At 40.7% G+C, this 20,875-nt stretch overlaps 1 protein-coding gene across 3 annotated transcripts in view; it reads left to right on the plus strand.

Annotated features, from left to right (window-relative positions):
- The window catches only part of PDE4B (phosphodiesterase 4B), a 267,467-nt gene that overhangs the window by 237,175 nt on the left and 9,417 nt on the right, over positions 1-20,875 (plus strand). For all 3 annotated transcript variants that reach the window (XM_075181837.1, XM_075181838.1, XM_075181839.1), the window contains one exon: positions 13,077-13,189. In XM_075181837.1, the coding sequence (XP_075037938.1) occupies positions 13,077-13,189 (113 nt within the window). The remainder of the gene's footprint in view (positions 1-13,076; positions 13,190-20,875) is intronic.

The raw sequence follows: 20,875 nt of genomic DNA on the forward strand, positions 1-20,875 counted from the left end.
GTGCCCTGAATAACTCATGATGGTAAGGGGACATTGGAACTGTCTTTATTTCAAATACCATGATTGTGTAGTTTAAAATATCATTATAATGGCATATTACTGCAGCCAAGGGGCATCTTGTGACTGATCTGGCCACCTCCAAGGTGGCATTAACACCAAGGCCTTCTGTGTCTGGACCATAACCACACTCCATCGTCGTGTGCTCAAAACAAAGAGTAAGGGGCTGTTTTTCTTTTACACTACCGTAGTGTTTTAAACAAGACGACGGAGTGCAGCAACTGATCATTCCTCTCTGGATAAGCACTGTATGGAGATGGATTAATGTTAAGCTATAGATAAAAATTGACCTAAAAAAAGTTCTTATCTGCATCCAAGGCAGATGGAGATGTGACGCCTCCAATCATATCACTGCATTAAAATCATTGTAGCCTGTCTGGAGTTTAAAGACTATATGAAGTGTCTGTGGCTAAATGCTCTCATGTACTTTACAGTGCTCTGAATCTCAGATTGAGCTGGCTCTGCTCATTTTATTTTCTACACACATTTTCCTTCTTGTCTTAAACACACACCCCAGAGAGTCAGCTTCATGCTGGCCAGTAACTATTCCAGCTATGCCATAGACGTCAATAGTCATTTAAGAAAGGCCGTTCCCCGCCTCTTCTCTCACTCCTGCCAAGTAACTGCCGGCAGGCTGGTTTTCAGGAATTAAAAGCAGATTCTGTCTAAGAATGAGGAAATCTAGATAATAATTTGCCTATAAATTTAAACCTCTCACTTACTAGGTCTGATAATGGCACGCAGAGAACTTTACATATTTCCTGCAAATATGTAACAAGCTCTCAACATTCTATAGAAATTTGTTTCTATGTAAAGCTGAATATATGGGTCTTCATTGTCATTGCGTTACAATGTTTCCTCCTTGTGATTCCATGCTTTTATTTTTTCCTGAATTTTTTTTATCCAAACATTAGGGGGTAAATGTATCAAGCTGAGAGTTTTCCGGCTGGTTTGAAAAGTGGAGATGTTGCCTATAGCAACCAATCAGATTCTAGCTATCATTTTGTAGAATGTACTAAATAAATGATAGCTAGAATCTGATTGGTTTTTCAAACACGCCGGAAAACTCTCAGCTTGATACATTTACCCCTAGGACTATATCATAAAAATTAAGATTTTTAGGAGGTATGCCGATGATGTACATAGTAAAGATTGTAAGGCCCTTTTCTTTTACATAATTAATAAAACTCAGTACTTGTTTAGATTGACATAATCTAATATTTAGCTACTGGTATGAAAAAAAGATTTTCTCTATAATATTTTATTTACTACGTCCTTGCGACCTTGTGGCTTTTGCGGCCCAGACAGCCGGCATTCCTTATACATACGGTGAACCTTGGCTGCAAAGTCCTTGGAGATAAACTTCTTTCTCTCAAACTGCAGTGTTTTAGTAGAGCACTTTAATTAGAATGGATAATTACAATTATGTGTAGCCATTCTATATGAAAGAACACACAGGAGCCCAGTAAATGTCTTCTGTGAATCAAACCTCTGCTAAGAGGTTCCTTCTGTTCTTCTCCCACCTCCTCCCAACAGATTCATATTGTTTCTGTAGCCCCGCCCACTGACTGACAACTAGTACTGAGCATGCCCTGGAGAACGTTGTAGCCGGAAGATGGGGCAAAGTAGGGATGAAGTACCAGTTGCTTTTCAAAGTCTTTTCAAAATGCAATCCATATTCAGGCTGCACGGTCAGTCCTGGAGCCAGTGAGCTAGTTTTTATTTGCAAGTATATTACTCAGTACAGGTGATCATTTTGTTTATTTGCCAATACTACAGAATTGTAGTTTAATGAATTAAAGTACTAAGTGTATCTGTGCATAATATCTATTCCGTAACACAGGAACTCATTATACTTGAGTTTAATTTAATTGTGTGCCAGTAACACTCCATTTCTTTTCCTGCTATTATTTTGGCGTGTGTGTTTAAAGCCTTGTTGAAATGAGGCTGCATGGGAGATGTCATCTTGTGTTATCCCCTCTATGCGCTGATTGTTTTCTAGATTGAACCTTGGAGTTGTCTCCAGACTTCATTAGTTATCTTCCTGCGTTGACCTTGGCATGTCACTGCTGCCTACCCCTAGACTTTGGCTTGTCTTCTATCTGGTACCTCGTTAGTCTGTTTGCCAGTGACCTCCTGGTAATACTCCTTTGGGAGCTGTGACTTGTGATCTTTTACCGTAAGTCCCTCTGTTGAAAACCAGAAAGGTCAATTATCTCAATTACCAAAGGGCTCATTCCCTACTCTGCTCCGAACACCAAACCTTTCACTCCGACACTTTCTGTTGTAAAGACTCTGAAAACTCGTGACTCTGGGATCCTCCAAAATCTTCTCCTGTGTGAGCAGCGCTGCCGGGTTATAAGGTTCCCGTCCAAAAAACAAGGGTTTCATCACAAATATTCTTCTAATAAGACCTGGCTTAGAAGTGGAGTATATTGTCCAGGCCAGATGTTTCTATGTGAAGAGAAATGTTGGCTGCCAGACTGACGCCTCACTTGTCACGGTAATATTACAGACATGTTATTACATCTCAGTATGATATCCTGCCTCAAGCAATGCCGGAGAGATCATTGTAGTCATTGTGAGACATGCTGAGTGCATTTCAGCAATTCAGTCATTTCTTCATAACCTACATAACATATCGCAGGTCCATCCTCATCTACGCCAGAGGGGAAGAGTTTTGGCCAGGACTATGCTTTGTGGTGTTAAAGGGACAGTTGTTGTAAAATCATGTTTGCTGTGTTCCTTTGGACCTTTGCTTCTTATTGAAGAAACTTTTCCCAAATTACTGTTCTTTGTGGTCCCTAAAAAGTCCCTAATACAGGAAAAAAAAGGAGGGATAAAATTAACCATTCCTCTGACCCACCCAGTGTGTAGTGTCTATTTTGCCTGCAAGAAATTGTTACCGTTTCCGAAAAAAACCCATAATTATTGGAGGATATGCCATGGTTTGGTTATTGCAGATGACCTGTCACCACCTGTGTTAGTAAATGATGCATTAAGGCATTATTATATATACATTTCTGTTTTCAGCTGTGCTCTTTATAAGTTCCTGTGCTGTTTATGATAATCTCTAGTTTATTGCTCTCAGAGCAGAAGAGGCAGCTTAGGATGATGTCTGTTGTCCCATTCTGCTGTTTTATTTTGGTTTATACAAATCTTAAAACAATCAGCTGCTGACAACCATAACGGTCCTTCACCAACTGAGGGACCAAAACTGTCCATCACCAACTGAGCGACCTTCTGTCTGCTGGTTCTAGACTATGGGCACTCTTAATATGCCATTTACTTGCCAAACTTTGTAGTACAAATACACAATTTTAACATAAATTGATTCATCTTCACACACGGCAACAGATGTATAGTGGAAAACAAACTTATTTTTTAGTGCTGTGCTGGCGCTGCTTGTCATTAACGAACCCCTATGTCTCTCCGCCACACTGGGTTTTATATATAGAGAGAAATGTTATATTAAGTGGACTTTAAAATAGCATTTTATAAATAAACCTTGTCTTTAGTAAGCAGGAAAGAACACAGATGGTGAGTTTATTATAGCTGCATTTCCACGTTATTTCTTTCATGTCTCCTTGTAGAAGCAACATGTATCCTGCAGTACAGAGTACAGGGTGAGAGCTGTTATAAGAATGCATTCGGCCATTTATACAAAAATAAAAATCCCAATTTATTTTGGGGGACAGATGGGACACAGATGCACCGATAAAGCGATTTTGCAGACCATGGAACCCGGAATTTGCAGAGCATATTCTCCTCGGTCCGCCTTTGGGCTCAGAGTTTTGCATATTTCTCTGCCGGAATTTGGCCTTAAGTCTGGGTTTTCCCTGATTACTGAGCTGAAAGAATTGACAGTCACTTCCCAGCTCTGTTTACAAACTTAAATTCCACAAACCGTGAACTTACAAATACAGTGCAGAATGGTCGTGTTGTTTGATTGTGTCCCTGGAGTTCACATCTCTGGCCTCTTCTGCCACAAAATAAGATGGTCCGTATATTCGGCTGCAGCTTCACTGATCCCTAACATATACTATGATGTATACAGTCCAAACATTGCTCTATTGGTTTACAAATATTGCTCTGTCTTCAAAGCTGTTTGTGAGATGCCGGCTGCAGTCACAGGTTTCACCCTGTTTGTACTAAAAGATACAGAGCAGGTTATGAGGGTTTTATGTACCGGAGCTGAATAGACGAGAGCCAGCAGCCACCGGATTGTATGATGATTGTAATGTCTGTGTATAGTGTCAGTATCTCTGTAATAATGTCTGTCTGTAATGCAGGCTAAGGCAACTTGTGGTGTTGAACTACAAATCCCAGCATGCCCCACCTTCCGATATATACTTGGAGAGCTACCAACTGCGTCCCTATGCTCTAATATTTCGAATAGCTACCTGGAGAAGTGGGGTCTTATTATTTAATTTTAAGTTGGACATATGAACATTTTTTAATATAGAGGTTTGCTTGGCACCACAATCTTCCTGCATCAATGTAATTCTACTCTGTTCTGCTGGAGGACCCTGCTCCTTCCACTATATAACTGTCAGTCTGTGGCATCCTGCTGCCTACATTCCCCTCCTCACATCATGTCACTGCCCCTGTCACATGCAGTCCTGTCCTCGGTAACACATCACTCATCTCCTGATATACTTTGTGCTGCTGGGGACCCTGCTACTTCCACTATATAACTCTCAGTCTGTGGCTTCCTGCTGCCTCTATTCCCCTCCTCACATCATGTCACTGCCCGGTCACAAGGGAAATTTCTTCTCATTAACATTATCACACCATGGACAGGTCACTGCCTCCCATAAGATCAGTACTCCTCTCCTGCTGCTGTGAGCGTCCCAATGATGCGATACAAGTTGTTCTGCCCCTGTCCGCTTCAAATCTGGAGACAAACGGACATGCAGATCATGAAGACTGAATACAAAGGCTGCTCTGACCCTTGTCAAACACACAAGGCAGTAATTGTAGTAATATTAAAATAATGTTTGAATACTAATAATGGTAATTGGTGATCCCCGTCAGTGTTCACGTCAGAGAGTGTCTGTCCCAGAGAATGAAGTAGAGTCCTAGCAGAGGTGGCACATGGCATTTCCCGGCACATTGCAAAATTTGGGGGAGGTACGAGTGCTGATGTCATTCATGGCTCTTGGAGCCAGAGTACAGAATATAAATAATGACTTCATGTTTGTAGTGATATAAACTGCAGATTTCTGTTCCATTTATCTGAAATGACACATCCCTTTTTGGAAGGGCAATGGAAGGGAATTGACATCTTCACTGGTGGCCACAATACTTATCTTTAGCAGATTGTTACGTAGATATAAACCACAGCCTTGCAGCCCTGACCAAGGTGAAGTTACCGAAATGTGAAATCATTGTTTAATCTACATACACGTGACACACTTCTAGTAAGCGATGAGGACTTCTGGCTTATCAGAGGGGTCATGTCATCTGCGAGCTCTGACAAATTATCGCACCTCTCTCTAGATGGCAGCCAATCACAAGTGGAATCCTCATTCGCGCTAACCACCGTCACCTTAACCTATTCCCTGCTGAGTAAGATCTCCTCGTTCTCAGAGAAATCACTAACCAGCTCTGTTCCATTCACATTAAGAGATGTTGTACAAAGAGCCTGTGAATGTTTCTTAGCTGTCATTTAAAGCAGGAATAGTGACTGTTATCTCTCAGTTCTTTGTAAACAGAACCCATCACTTGTACACGGCGGCAGCCATATTGTGTGCTGAGACAGTATTCATAGAGCAGTGGTTACCAAACTTTTGCAGTTCTCTGCACCCTTAGAGTCTCCATAATTTTTTCAAGGCACCTCTCCAAAATATTTACAGAGCAGTCCCGTTTTTTAAGCATTTGAGTCAAAATAACGTAATAAGTATTTAGGTCAGGACAGAAATACTTAGTAAGTTGTTTGCAAAGGTAATATATATATATATAGATATATATCTATAATATAAATGCTTAGTGGCGTGTGTTAGTCTGTCTGTGTGTGTGTGTGTGTGTGTGTGTGTGGAAAAAATAAAACCAAACTGCAGCGCCACCTGCTGGGCGGAGTTATACACTGACCTACTAAATTCTTAGTGTGTGTGGAAAAAAAAGTTCAGAAAGGGCTGAAATTTGGTATACTAAGATGTTTTTAAGTTGTTAATTTAATTTGTTAATTGTTAAAAGTGTTTATAAAGATTTAAAAAATATATATATTTCTTGAAGGAGAAGTGACAGTTGGGAGTGGTTGGTGGTTGCCGGGGGTGACAGTGGGGAGTGGTTGGTGGTTGTCGGGGGTGACAGAGCGAGAGGAGTGTGATACTCGGGACCGCTGAGAGAGATTCCTGTGTCTGGATAGACATCTGGATAGATGTGGGGATGAAAATGAAGGATGAGGTGATGGAGAAGAATGATGAGGTGGTGACGTGGACAAAACCACGTTAAAAAAGGGCGCTTACGTCGGGAAGTAACGCTCTTCCCCTGAGGAGGCCTGGGCTATGGCCCAAATGCATGACAAGAACCTTTTTAACACCTTTAGTAGCTTGATTTGACTAGAATGCATGAGTATCATGCACGGGTTAACTTGTGTGTGTGTGTGTGTGTGTGTATATATATATATATATCCAAGGGAAAAGAATATTTTTATGTATTTTTCTTCAATTATATTTCTGTCAAAGAATAATTTACAGTTAATATTAAGAGGAATAAAATGAAACAAAATAAAACATGTACAAGAATCATCACACTGTGCCCCTTCATGTTTACACTGTGTCCCTCTTCATCCGCACACTCTGTGTCCTCCTTCTTCCACACACTCTGTGTCCTCCTTCATCCGCACACTGTGTGTCCTCCTTCATCCGCACACACTGTCTGCCCCTCTTCATCCGCACACACTGTCTGCCCCTCTTCATCCGCACACACTGTCTGCCCCTCTTCATCCGCACACACTGTCTGCCCCTCTTCATCCGCACACACTCCTCATCATCCGCGCACACTGTCTGCCCCTCTTCATCCGCGCACACTGTCCGCCCCTCTTCATCCGCGCACACTGTCCGCCCCTCTTCATCCGCGCACACTGTCTGCCCCTCTTCATCCGCGCACACAGTCTGCCCCTCTTCATCCGCGCACGACAGTCTGCCCCTCTTCATCCGCGCACACCAGTCTGCCCCTCTTCATCCGCGCACACAGTCTGCCCCTCTTCATCCGTGCACGACAGTCTGCCCCTCTTCATCCGCCACCACAGTCTGCCCCTCTTCATGCCGCACACACACAGTCTGCCCCTCTTCATCCGCGACACACACAGTCTGCCACTCTTCATCCGCACACGACACAGTCTGCCACTCTTCATCCGCACACACACAGTCTGCCACTCTTCATCCGCACACACACAGTCTGCCACTCTTCATCCGCACACACACAGTCTGCCACTCTTCATCCGCACACACACTCTCTTCATCAGCGCACACTGTCTGCCCCTCTTTATCCTCACACTGCCCCCTTCTTCATTCTTTTGCCCCTCCATTGCTGTTTCCTTTCACCTTCCCCTCCGTTTCTTTACTTACCATACTTTGCCTTCTTCTATTTCTTCTGTCTTCTCTTCTATCTTCTTATCATTGCGGCGGCGCCCGGGACCCAGCATCCTCCTCTCTCCTGACGCTTCTCACTGAATATGTTGGACGTGATGATGTCACTTTTTTTTTTGTGGCTCTCCGCCCACTTTATTGCAAGCCCTGGTCTTTTGGGGTGCACAAATTGGGACTGTCCCATTGAAGTGAGGAGAGTAGGGAGGTGTGTATTTACAGTGTGAGTGGGATGATGGCAGCACACTGTGTTTATCCTATTTAAAGGGTACTTGTCACCGCCACGCAGTGGAGGTAGCCATTTTGTGGGCGGAACCAATACACGGTCAGTCGGTTCTACTGATTGTAGACGACGTGTACGCAGTAATAAGTCTCAGCACTCTAATATACCCCATACATATAATCACACCAGTACAGTAATGAAGACGCAGGGATAAAACAGAAAGAAAGCATTGTCCATGTCTGACAAGTAGATCTGGAACACACAACTATTATAAACGTAGGAGCCAACTTTTTATTTGTCCGGGTCTAATAGACTCCACATCAGCAAGGCGTATCTACTCATAATGAACAAACGCACATAACGCTCATTCATCCGGCCTCAACGTCATGCGGATATTTACTGAGAAAGTTGCTGTAATATTTACATTTTTCTCTACGCTGTGGAAGTTTGATTTCTTGGCAGCACTTTCCTGTGTTACACAGTGCATCATCCACGCTGACTCATCCCTTACTAAGCTTTTGCAGGGAAAAAAAAAGTTCACCTTTATTGGTTTAACACCGATAAACTCTGGTCTAATACATTGGAAAGGAGAAATCACACGCTGACATTTTTATTGTCCCATTAAGCAACAATAACAATGGACTGATAATATTGTGTCTGACTGACGTTTGCTCGATCCTGCTTTATAATACAGCCAGGGTATGGCCACTTCTACAAATGGATTATACAGTAATGTAACATTTGTGAAGGCTGTATGTATTCCAGGGTACACTTACCATACATATGTGGTATGTATATATCTCATATGATCATTTACACAATATAACACGCAGGATACAGATTTGTTGCTAATTGGTGATATCACATATTCATACCTCCAATGTCATAGCTTCCAACTGTCCCTAATGTCCTGGGACATCCCCATGTTTTAGAGATTTGTCCTAGAAATGGCCCTCCTTTTTTTTTTTTAATACACATTTTTATTGTATTTTACTAAAGGAAATGCAAGATGAGAGATAAAAAAACCCAAGAGAACCAGGCATACATAGGTAAGGTATCAAATGTAGGAGCAATAAGCAGGATTAATAAATGTAAAAAAAATAGAGAATTAAATTATAAACAAGTATACAAGTCATGATGGATATTGTAGTGCATCAGTGTGGATTTATTAAAGACTCATCTTGTCAGACAAATCTATTTGCATTTTATTATTATTATTTATATACCACCAATCATATCATACAGCGCTGTACGTGAAGAGATGCGTAGGAAACTGGATGGGGGATTGGCAGTGGATGTACATACCTAAAAACATGTAACTTTATAGAAAGCTGCCTAAAAGATCATGTGCAGAGACCAGTTATGAGTGGTTCATACTGTAACAAGACTGAGGTTATATGAGGTATAATCCAGCGTTTTGTCGTGGTTCCAATCCCATTTAATGTGTTTATAAGTGATGTAGCAGTTGGAATGAATTGTACTTTCTCTGCATTTGTAGATGACATAAGATAATGTTGCTTTACACAGAGAACTAAATACTGTACATTGGTAGATTGGGCAGCTGCATAGCAGGTGATGGGAGTTAATGTAAGGCTATGCATCTGGGGATACAATTGTAGCTTTCATGGCTAGGTTGAACACTAATAGAAGAATATATGATGGGGACGGATTTGGGTATAATTGTAGATCATGGGCACAGCAGTAGCATATAAAGCTGCATAGAGAGCCTGCAGGATATTATCGTGTTTTAAAAGGGGTTTTTAAATAGGTTAAAGACAGAGGAAAGTATTATTTTGCCCTTTTATGAAACACTGCTGAAGCCTCATGCGGTTCAATGTTAGGCACCAGTTCACATAAAGAGTATCTTGGAACAGGAAATAATGTGAAAACAAGGTAATAAATTAATAAATGGTATGGGTAAACCACCGTTATGAGGAAAGACCCATGACCATTACATTTATTTACACTAGAGAAGGGAAGACTAAGGGGATATGATCTGTGAGTGACTATATCAATTGTCCACACCAGAAATTCCCTGTTCAGTTTAAAGTCCCCACGGAGGCAAAGCCACCCCTTGCTGCTGGATGAACAGAAATGTAATCTCCTGCTATGGAAAGGGTTCTTTTCTGTAAGAGCTGTGAAACTGGAATTCACCCCCACAAGAACTGGTATAGGCACACACTGTAAAAAAAAAATGTAAGAAGTGATTGGACATTTGCCTAACAAAACAGAATACATAAGGCTGCTGGGAATAATAACACAATAAGGAATTGTCTGATTGCCAATAAACGGCCAGGAAGGATTTTTTTCCCTTAAGGCAGATTGGACTGTGTTTATTTTATATGGGGTTTTATCCTTCTCAGAATCAATTAGGGGTTTTGAGGATAAAAAAAGGTTAAACATAACAGCCTTAATATATTTTTTTTAAAACTAAACAACTACAGCCAATAGAAATACACTGAGCATTATTGATTTGACCAAAACTGATTAATTTACACCAAATAAATATTGATAGTGAATTCCCATTGACCAATGACCACATTATAGTTACCTAGTCAAGTGTGTTTGACAGTTAAGATCGGAGAAAATAAATTTAAATGCTGAGAGTTTAATGCTAGTCTGCAGTGTGGCAGATAATAAATCAAATAGAATACTGTGGTTTACGTCAGGAATATCTATATGACACTTGGAATAGGATGTAGTCCGTGATCAGGATGAAACTTTGATAATAACTCCCTCACACATCTTGGTGCTCGTTGTCATACCAGTAAAATCGGTAATTCAGTAATATATAGAATTTTTAGTAATATATCTAATTTTTTGTTGTTGGGCTCAGTTGTGTTACTGCTTTTATTGAATGTCATTTACATACAGAAAAGAAAAGTATCTGTTCATTATTCTCAGGTTGTTGCTTCGTGTTACTTTTTCTCATGTATTAAACACCGGCATGATGTCTTTGGTAATATGACTCACACAAGTTTCCCGGCTACAGGGCTTTTATCGGGCTGCACCTATGTTTTGGAATTTCCTCCCTTTCCTTTAGACTCCAAACCTTCAAGTGTCCCCTGGAACCTCTTCAGGCACGCTTGTCAAATTCCCGAACCACCTTCTTAACCTCTATAGGCCATAACTTCCCTGTTACCACCCTCTGTCCCTCCAAACTACCTGGCTGTGTGACTGCATCATATAGACCCATTAAGCACTTTTTCCATTGCAGTCTGGCTGGGCTAATATCTATGTATTAAACTGCTATTTTCCTATAGATTGTAAGCGTCTGCGCAGAGCCCTCTTATCACTATGTCCTGCTTTATTACTCTGCTTGTTTCCAACTGCGCTGCAGAGTATGCTGAATAAAATACATCTTAATAAGTAGGAAAAAGAGAAAATATACCACAGTCATACTGTAAAATTACGTGAGTGCGTTTATGCAGGTAAGCTTGTGAGCAGGGCCCTCGTACAATCTATGGGACAATGGGACTTGGATACATGAGTTTCAGTCTACATATTGTATTTCAATCCAGCCAGATTAGTATGTCATTGTTTATAAACAAGCAGTTTGTTTTAGTACAAATTGTATAAATTGAAAATAACAGGGGTGATCCTGGACTGATATTATATCGCACATTTCCATCTGGACATGCAAATAGACAGCATTTAAATAGCTAAAATTTTGTAACTGCAAGTGTTTCGGAAGTACAATCTGTGGTAAGATATGATACATAATTCTAAAAGTAGGGGTATTTTTTAGCCCTGTGTAAATACAAAACTGGACAGAGAACAGTGTGCTCCGTGGCCGGGAGATAGAAGATGTAGCACCAGGTAGTAACCAGCTATTAGCCTGGCTGTGGCGGATCTGAATGCTGGGGATAGATGTGGTCTGAGGGACCATGTACCACGTTTACATTCCTCTCGGTATGCATGCAGCATTTAGCAATCCTCTCACATATGTTATCCAGATCACTGATACGAAACAACAATGTATTATACACTGTATGTATGTCCTAGATAAAGGTGTTACAAAATAAATCTGTTCCAGTGTTAGATACACTCTGCTATAGAGTATATCAAGCCAATTTACATGTACTAAATAGACACTTTGGATCTATAATGCACATATTTGGAGGGAAAACAAGTGAGCGTAACCTTTTAAGACAATGACGTACTGCAGCTGTAATTGTGCCTCTATGTCTATGAACTTAAGATAAATGAAGAATACTTACCTATCTTTGTCAATAAATGTTGGACTTTTGAACAAGGAAGAGATCAAATGTTGGGGGGGATTTGTGAATGGTTAACAAATTTGAATTGCAGTGCAAAGGCCACTTCCTGCTGATTTGTGAGGCCACGCTAATAATTTTTGCAAAATTGCTCCTGTTTTCACAGACGTGTGAATTAGGGCCACAGGATGGCATTAGTTATGAGGGTAGCACAATGTTGTCCCTGGGCAGAGCTGGTCTGCAATTGGTATATCGGGTCACTCCAAACTGAATGTGGGATAGACTTAATAATGCACATAGTTCCACACAACATTCTGCAGACGTGTTAACATTACAAGCTAAAAAAGTTGCAAAATGACTCTCAACATGTATAAAGACAGACGTGAAGTAACGGAATAAGTGTGCGCTCCAATACACAGGCTTTTCTCTCTTCCTAATGTGTTATTAGGGGGTGACATACAGATATAAATGAACATAGAGAATAATGCTGCTCTGTAGGAGGTTTTAAGGGACCCAGATTGTGCTTATAGAAAGTAATGCCCCAGCATAAGATCTCTGACAATGTTATACATCAGAATTGTAATTCACTTTAAAAGTGCATATATTTTCTGGATAAATGTCCTCATCCAGTATAAGTTGATTAGAAGATACAAAGTTTCTTTCTTGCCTAACTCTGCCTTGTAATGTGCAGTGATTAATACTGAGAAGAAGTGTTAAGCAGCTTCTGAGGAATTGCAGGGCTGAGAGGTGGTAGATTATTCTGTCCCTCCCACTAGCTGGAGGAAGTTTTATACTGCACTGACATCACCACGGGGCTGATAGAAAACAGGCATTACTTGTGTGCTACTCTGTAGTGAGGACAGGACACTCAGCCCATAATGAAGGAGCATTGCTCAGCTTACAGTACTGTGTGTCTCAGCTGTGGTGGTCCTGAAGCCACCATGCAGAGCTTGGAGCCTGACTACATGTCCATGTGCTTGTTTGCAGAGGATTCCTACCAGAAACTAGCCATGGATACACTGGAGGAGTTGGACTGGTGCTTGGATCAGCTGGAGACCATTCAGACGTACAGGTCGGTCAGCGAGATGGCATCAAACAAGGTGAGGGGGTCCTTTGGGGACCATCATGTCTTGTCCTGTCTGTTTGCCACAAGATTTCCATGCCCAGATAATATCCCAGCCAGTGTCTCTACACGTGGATGACTCTCCAGGGAAAGTGGAACGTGCAGTGTTAGATATCCAGGTGCTTAATCAGATACATATCGGAGAGATTCTCTGTGCATGACATACATAGGTGAGACTCTGTGTGTGACTCTCCAGCTGCGGTGGAACTACAAGTCCCAGCAAGGCATTTGTCATTTTGCAGCTGCTGGAAAGCTTTGTAGCTCTGCAACGCTACAGCTTGGCCGACTCTGGTGTATATATTTTGTAAACAGGATCTGTAAATATTGGTACTAGTTGGTGAATTGGATTGCAGGGTTATTATAATATTATTATTATTATTATTATTATACTCAAAGACAAATGTTAGCACAGAAAAGTTAAACAAGCGCCATCTGTCCGCTTTAATCGCAGTCATACTGTGACCTGGGTGTATAAGCTGTACCTTTATACACGGCATTCAGTGTTATACATAATTTACTAATTATGAAATGTGTTATTGTATTGTTTACCTTTTATGTTTCAGAATAATATGTGATTTTTATTCTAAAATTGCCCAATTAACTCCTATTCTATCTTTATTATCATTTAACAATGTATGGGAACCTGAATGTTGCAGGAGAGAATCTGCAGATCTTATCCTTGTACTTTGTATCTTGTACGTTTATTGGTCGCTGTAGTTTGTAGTTTTAAGTTGTCTGTGGAATCTCCATTTTCCATATAAAATAGATTTTTCACTTTCTAAACAAGTGAATCCTTAATAAATATGGACATGTTTAGTACTATTTAAGGCGCTTGTGTTGGTCTCCTACTATAGTATAGTTATAAGATTTGCATTTGTTAATAGCAGAAATATAAACTGCAAACATGTTTCAGTCCTAACTTCCCGTCCTCGTTGGAGCACTGTAGTGTGTATACGGGTGACACAAAGCCTGTGGTTGTACAAATACCTGGGTCTTGTAAATCCACAGCAGCTGGAGAATTATGTTGTCTAAACCTGTTTTCAGACAAATACTGTGGCTGTACAGCTGCTGGTGAACTTCATGTGTCTTATAGCAGTCACTAGTGTTATTTATGCATCTGGTTTACTTCTCAGACTATTGCTGAATTGCCTGTTGCATCTTTGCACCAAGAAAAAGCAATGTAAAATAAATAAATCAGCCAGTAATGGTATATTGCCTGAATTGCATTTACACCCCTTGCATCGCAAAACAAGATTCGGCTGGGTTTGCACCCTGGAGCTGGATTTGCTCCTAAATCTAAACAAGACTACTTGTGTGTAAACTTTTTGGCAGCTGTTTACTGTTCCCAGAGCTTTCATACATCTCTCCTGGTGTATGGTGAGGTGTCAGGCACTCAAGCACATAATCTGTCCATATGAGAAGATTCATTATTCTAGACCTTCGTATTACAGAGATTTCCGCGCGCTGCTCTGGCTGCTACAAGCCTCTTTCAGTAGAGATTACAAAAAACAATTCCTCAGATCTTCAGAGTATCACAGTCATGAGGTGTAGGAGCTAGAGCCACGTAAATGAAGGAAAATGGTTATTATAATCATTCACACTCAACTTTACACAATCAGGAGTGTGTTATGTACACAACACAAGTTAATCACCTGTTTCCAGTGTTTGTTCCTGAATTGCCCTCAGCACTGATTACATCGCTCACTGCAACATTTTGCAAAATTACTAATCGCTATATTTGCAAAGTGCAATTCTAGCGCCTTGTTAGATCCCATGTAAAGTCATCAATTGCATTTTACAAAGCGCTGCAGCTCTTTCTCAAGAGTTTCTGCAGCATCCGCAGACCGCGATGCTGAGATGTGTTTCAAAAACTTCCTAAATGAGTGTGAACTCTTAGAGAGAGGGAAACTTAATAGTAACTATTCTCTAACCGAACTGGGATTTCATATATCCCAATTGTGCAGCGCTATGGAATTTGCTGGCGCTATATAAATAAATCTTGATGATATCTCATAGTGGACTTTACAGCATTCGAGGGAGATCTAATAGTCAACAGCTTCCACACTTGTTAATATAATAGATAAGATTATATATATATATATATATATATATATATATATATATATATGTATATATGTATATGTATGTATATAATATATAGCGTCTGTAATATACTTTTCATGATCTATGTGGAAATGGAATTTTTTTTTTTTACATTATAGACACTTGTTTTGAAAACAGGATGTTTTGTAAAAGAATTTGAGGAAGAGATTGAAAACCAGTAGAAAGAATCAGACTTCTCCAATAACGCAGTAAAATGTGACCCATCTTCCTGACCTTTCGCTCCTAGTTCCTGGCCCCACGTTACCCCTCTGCCAAACTACGTCAGAGCAGCAGGAGAGTGGGAAAGGCCACAGCTGTTAAAAGTGTGACTCCAGTTTCCTGTCTCCTTCCTGATTTAGGTAAAAAGTCCACGATTGCAACAACAAAAGGCTGCAGGGTATTAGCCAAATTGATTCAAGACTTTCCATGGATTTCATACAAAATCTCTCTCTGTGGAAAGAAAACACCCAGTGGGTATTGTCCAGGAATCCAGTTTCATAGTGAAACAAATAATATTCCAATTTCACAGTCTGGAACTTGGATGTGACCTTAAGCGAGGAAAGTCCTCTTAGAACCGCGTCTGCTTTATTTTATATTTCGTTTTTAGTGAAATATAAAGGTTGAGATTTTTAACTTGTTTGGTGCCGGAGAAGGAACAGGTACATTATACGGAGAAGATACCTAACAATATATTTTATTCTTTGCTCTTGTTTAGCACAAGGTTATTCTCACAGAAATGCTTTGTTCAAAAGTTAAGTGGAGGTAGACTGGACCAATATTCATGAGAATACAGCCTATCAATTCACCAGGCACATGGTTGAGGCATGAGGCACTTAGTGCCTCGTACTTCGGCTCTGTCACTTTGTAGTAAATAGATACACTGAATATTGATTCATTGCATTGTGTGTAGGTAATGGCAGAGAAGAACGTGGAGTTGTCAGTTCCCAGCGCCCGGTCGTGTCCGCTGTTGTACTATTTATTAAGCCATAATAAAATGCAGAAACCCCTTTTTACGCATGGTTTAGGAATTTTTAAATAACACCTCTATCTAACAAATACCGCATAGCCTACCGCATAGCCTACCGCATAGCCTACCGCATAGCCTACCGCAGGAGATATCCTATAGATTTAGGCTACGTTTCACATTTAACCGCAGTCCTCATAATTTTCAATGGGGACTGTAGTCTGGACCAATTTAACAAGCTCCCAGAAAGCCCAGCTGTTCAGAGATTGAGCCGAATGGATAAGTGTTAGCTATTCTACCCTATGGGGAGAGCATCGCAGGAGAGATGCATCATCCCTTATCATTGCCATGATAATTGATATTTAATAGGGGGCATATACGGCCACTAATAATTAGGCTCCTTAGTGCGGACATGAACCATCTGTTGCAGGAAGAGGTGCGGACTGCAGCCATTACTCTCACAGGCGAATGACACCTCTACTGCCTCTCTCAATGGCCTCATTGTCCCTCAGCTCAGTAGAGCTTAAACATGTAACTTGGCGTGTAACCACCCGGATTTAATTTCCAGAGACCCACACCAGAGGCTCGGAAATGTTACTCACAGGATGCATTTATTTTTCTGGTTCAACTTCCACTACTGATCTTACGCCTGTTAATTACTGAAGGAATTCGGGAAATGTGTTTATAGGTTAGTGAAAATATTTGCAATTTAACTTTTTTTTTAAAATAAATACAAAGTGTCACATGAGACACGTAATTAAAATGACACATGTAATGCTAAGACAGTACACAGTGCAGAAAGGTATTCTGGGTACGGACATCTAGACACCAACTCCTTTATAGAGAAAATGTGTAAATGTTCAGTAAAAATAACAGTATGTATTTAGGCAGGGCAGGAAAAAGATGGGACATGTGCAATAGACTCGGATACTGGACATATTTTAAAAAGTGACCGGCGTCTGACTTTTGGTCTTTAGCCATTAATAACACAACCTATGAGTAAGATTTGTGATTGCTTTGTGGCACTGCAATGTCATTGTCTAGAGACGTAGCCTGGAAGGAAACTGCATTAATACAGAGGATAAAATACTGCGTCAATTACTTCCTCTGCAGCTCTTAACATACAAACACCAGAAATAAAGAACTAATTAGAGGTTTAGCTCATAGCACAGTTTACACTGTGGTTCGTTTATAGGAAAGGGAACTGAAATTACAAGTTCCCAAACCTTGTGCAGCGTGCTGGAGAGCAGATTGTCTTTTACTTAGGACTCGCACCTCCCTCAGTACCAATTCCCAGATGTGATCACTGCACCAAATTATCAATAAATGAAGCGGATTAATATTTAGCCATAATGGGGAAACAGACTCTGCCTCATCTACTCCCCAGGAACTTTACCGACATATAATTGCAACATAAACAGTATAATAAAATCTCACATGAAGAACAATAGAAAGCAAAACGTTTCATAAAGTTTTTACACTGTTTTTTTGTTTTTCATTTCAACTATTATGTGACGTTTTGGCTGCCCCTCTGCAGAGGTCGACAGTAGCAGGATGACCTCTCTCATCTGATAAAACGTTCAGAGAGACAGGAAACGGGCGAGAAAGACAATCAAACAAAACGTGACACTGGTACCAATACTGAATGAAGAGTTATTACCTTCTGGTTACATAGTACGTGCTGGTTTGAAACAAAGGAAGTTCTATCTGACAATAGGACGGGGCACTTCTGTCATCATGATGGGCAAACCCATAGTTGACTTGTTTCCCGCATAGTTAAAATGCCTTTCAGGAGATTCATCTAATGTCCTGTCAGTCACTTCTAAGGCAACTTTGGGCACAGAGTCAAAAGCCTATGTGCCTGTCCGCACAGTTTACCGATATTGTTTGTTTTGCTAGACTGCCAGGGACAGTTTACCCACTTGTATGTGTTGTTTCCTCTCGCTGCTGCCAAATTTCGTCTTCCCATTACTGTACACTAGCTCCTTCTATATGATTTGTTATTACGATAACAACGTTTTTCAGAAACTTAGGCTCATTAAACGGTTCATCAGTCCAAAACAAAATGCTTCACTTCCTCTGTGCTGCCAGAAAATACACGTCCTTATTTCATGTATTAATGAGGAGATTCTCTACTGTAGGGTTAGTAAACTTGTAGCTTTCCAGCTGCTGTAGAACTACTAGTCTCAGCATGCCCTGCTATCCTTATTACCAGGTCTTTAGAGTTTTCTGCTGTAAATTTCGGCAACCTGTAGCCCCCGTTTTTTGTGGTAAAACAAGTAGAGGTACCCTACCCGCACTCTTTCCTTATGCAAAACTTTACTTAATGTTCCCCTGTGGATAAATTGGAGGGTTATGTTTTTATAACTGGGCAACTGATCTTATTAGACAATAACTATAAGAATCTGCACTTTGTGTTTAGTTTTCCTTTCCGAGGATACATTTGTCCATTCAGAAAGCAGTGAACAGCTGTGTGGAGGTAGAACTGATGTGAAAACTACATTATGTCTCACATCCAGCGTGGGAACAGCTCAGAATGTCGCATACAGCGAACCACCAAAAACTGCGCTAAATGTCAGGGGATTCAATGTGAAGAAGTCACCGTAAGCGCACTTTGGGGCGTAATGACTTCCTGTGCTGGGATCGCAGCGCCGGCTGTTCACCAGTCGCAGAACTGTCTTCTTTCTTCTGCAAAACTATTAACGTCATCAAAAAACCCACATGAACCATAAAATGAGAATGTCTGTGAACCGTTTCCTGCGAGTAATGCCAGTGATTATATAGTGTGCACTGAGGCCGCACAGCTTTATAACATGAACGTACCAGCACATGTGTTTCCTGTCTAACATGAACGTTACACAAGAATATGTGGAAGATCTGAGTTTACTTTATATGAGCCGGAATCGCACACCTACAGCTCAGGTCAATCACTTATCCATATAGTATAATGGTTTTATAAGATATTGCCTGCAAAAGAAACTTTTAAAATCAATAGGGTTTAACAGGGGGGGGGGCAAATCCCACTTTTACCATAACCCCCAGTAGAAATATGTATACAAAATGATCAGTAATAATCATAAGCCACCATCAAGAGGTCTAGTTGGTTCTCTAACGCTAGTTTTATATATAATAATTCTGATATGTAACCCACACACGGTTGTAGCCATCTTGTATTCCGTTTTTTAAATTTTAAAGGTTGCATTTTTAAGGGATTACATTTGAAAATAAAACTACGAAGGGAAAACCCCAATTTCTTCATTGACAAAGAGCAAAAGTTAATGTGGTGAGAAAATGACCTTTACAAATGACAGAGAGGGCGACATTAACAAATGCTGCAGGATCCAGCCTGCTTGTCGGGAAATGAAGCGTCTCTCACATGTATGGACTGTGACATGTATGAACTCTCACATGTATGGACTGTGACATGTATGAACTCTCACATGTATGGACTGTGTCAGTCTAAGTTTAGCCAAGACTTTGTTACATGAATATTCACACAACATTGCTTAGTGAGCTGAACAGGACACACAATGTTCTCTCGGCCTGTAGGCATCTTCTGCAGCTGGCAGTGTGGTTCCTGAAATCAGAGATGCCGTGTCTTTCTTTACCATGTCATGCCTACATACATGTACTCTGTGTGCAGCCCGGGAGCATACGTTACCTAGTGAGAACAGTGAGGGTGCGTTGTATCAGCTTTGGGGACAGAGACAATATCCTTATATTACAGATAAGATTCCGCTCCCAATACTGTGCTCGCCCCAGTGACCACCGGTTGTCTATATTGGGGGTGTTGTGATAGGTTTCAATTTTTGTAGACAGTTTGTGCTTAAGCTGGGTCTGACAGTCGGTATTGTTTAACCCCAATCCACAAGGTTAATTTACTGACCCACTTGACCGCTCTTGCGTTATAGCTGTGGTACAATAGTCCTGTGACTTTGTGTAATCAGACTGTCTACAGATCCCTGCCCTTCTATTTCAGTGCTACATTCAAATAGTTAATGACTTTACAGAAATCATTCAGCAAGTATAAGGAGTGAGCAATCAATAACCTGCATCACATTTATGATGTCATTTATTCTCATTTATAGATTTTATTTTGACAATGGTTAGTGCATGTTAGTAGCAGCGTCAGAGAACAGCTAGTAATGGTTTGTGACATGAATAGAACTGTTTGTCATGTGGCCTGGAGATTCAGTGAAATAATAGATGAATAAGACGTATATGAGGGGAATGGCTGTAATGGAAGATTGTGAAAACTAAGCAGATATACCAATGCCCGGTACCCCATAGCATTTCACTTAGTCCTTGTTACCAGTGGCTTGAGGTCAGCGAAGGTCACTGTAGGCTTCCCCAAGGCCTGGGAAACACAGAGCGCAACGCATCCGAACACTAGAGAAACGCAATTGGTTATGGTGCCATTGGAAACAATGGGTTTTATTTTCATTGCATTGATGTTAAAACATGCATGGAATTAAAGCCAGTGGGTATAGGTGCTACAAAAGCAGAAGTAGGGTAACCTAGGCATTTCCAGTACCAACACAGCACTGCTAGCCCTAGGCCTAATAATAAAGGCAGCTATCCAAGTTCTGCAGCAGC

This window comes from Mixophyes fleayi, chromosome 8 (assembly GCF_038048845.1).
Source record: "Mixophyes fleayi isolate aMixFle1 chromosome 8, aMixFle1.hap1, whole genome shotgun sequence".
Lineage (NCBI taxonomy): Eukaryota > Metazoa > Chordata > Amphibia > Anura > Limnodynastidae > Mixophyes > Mixophyes fleayi.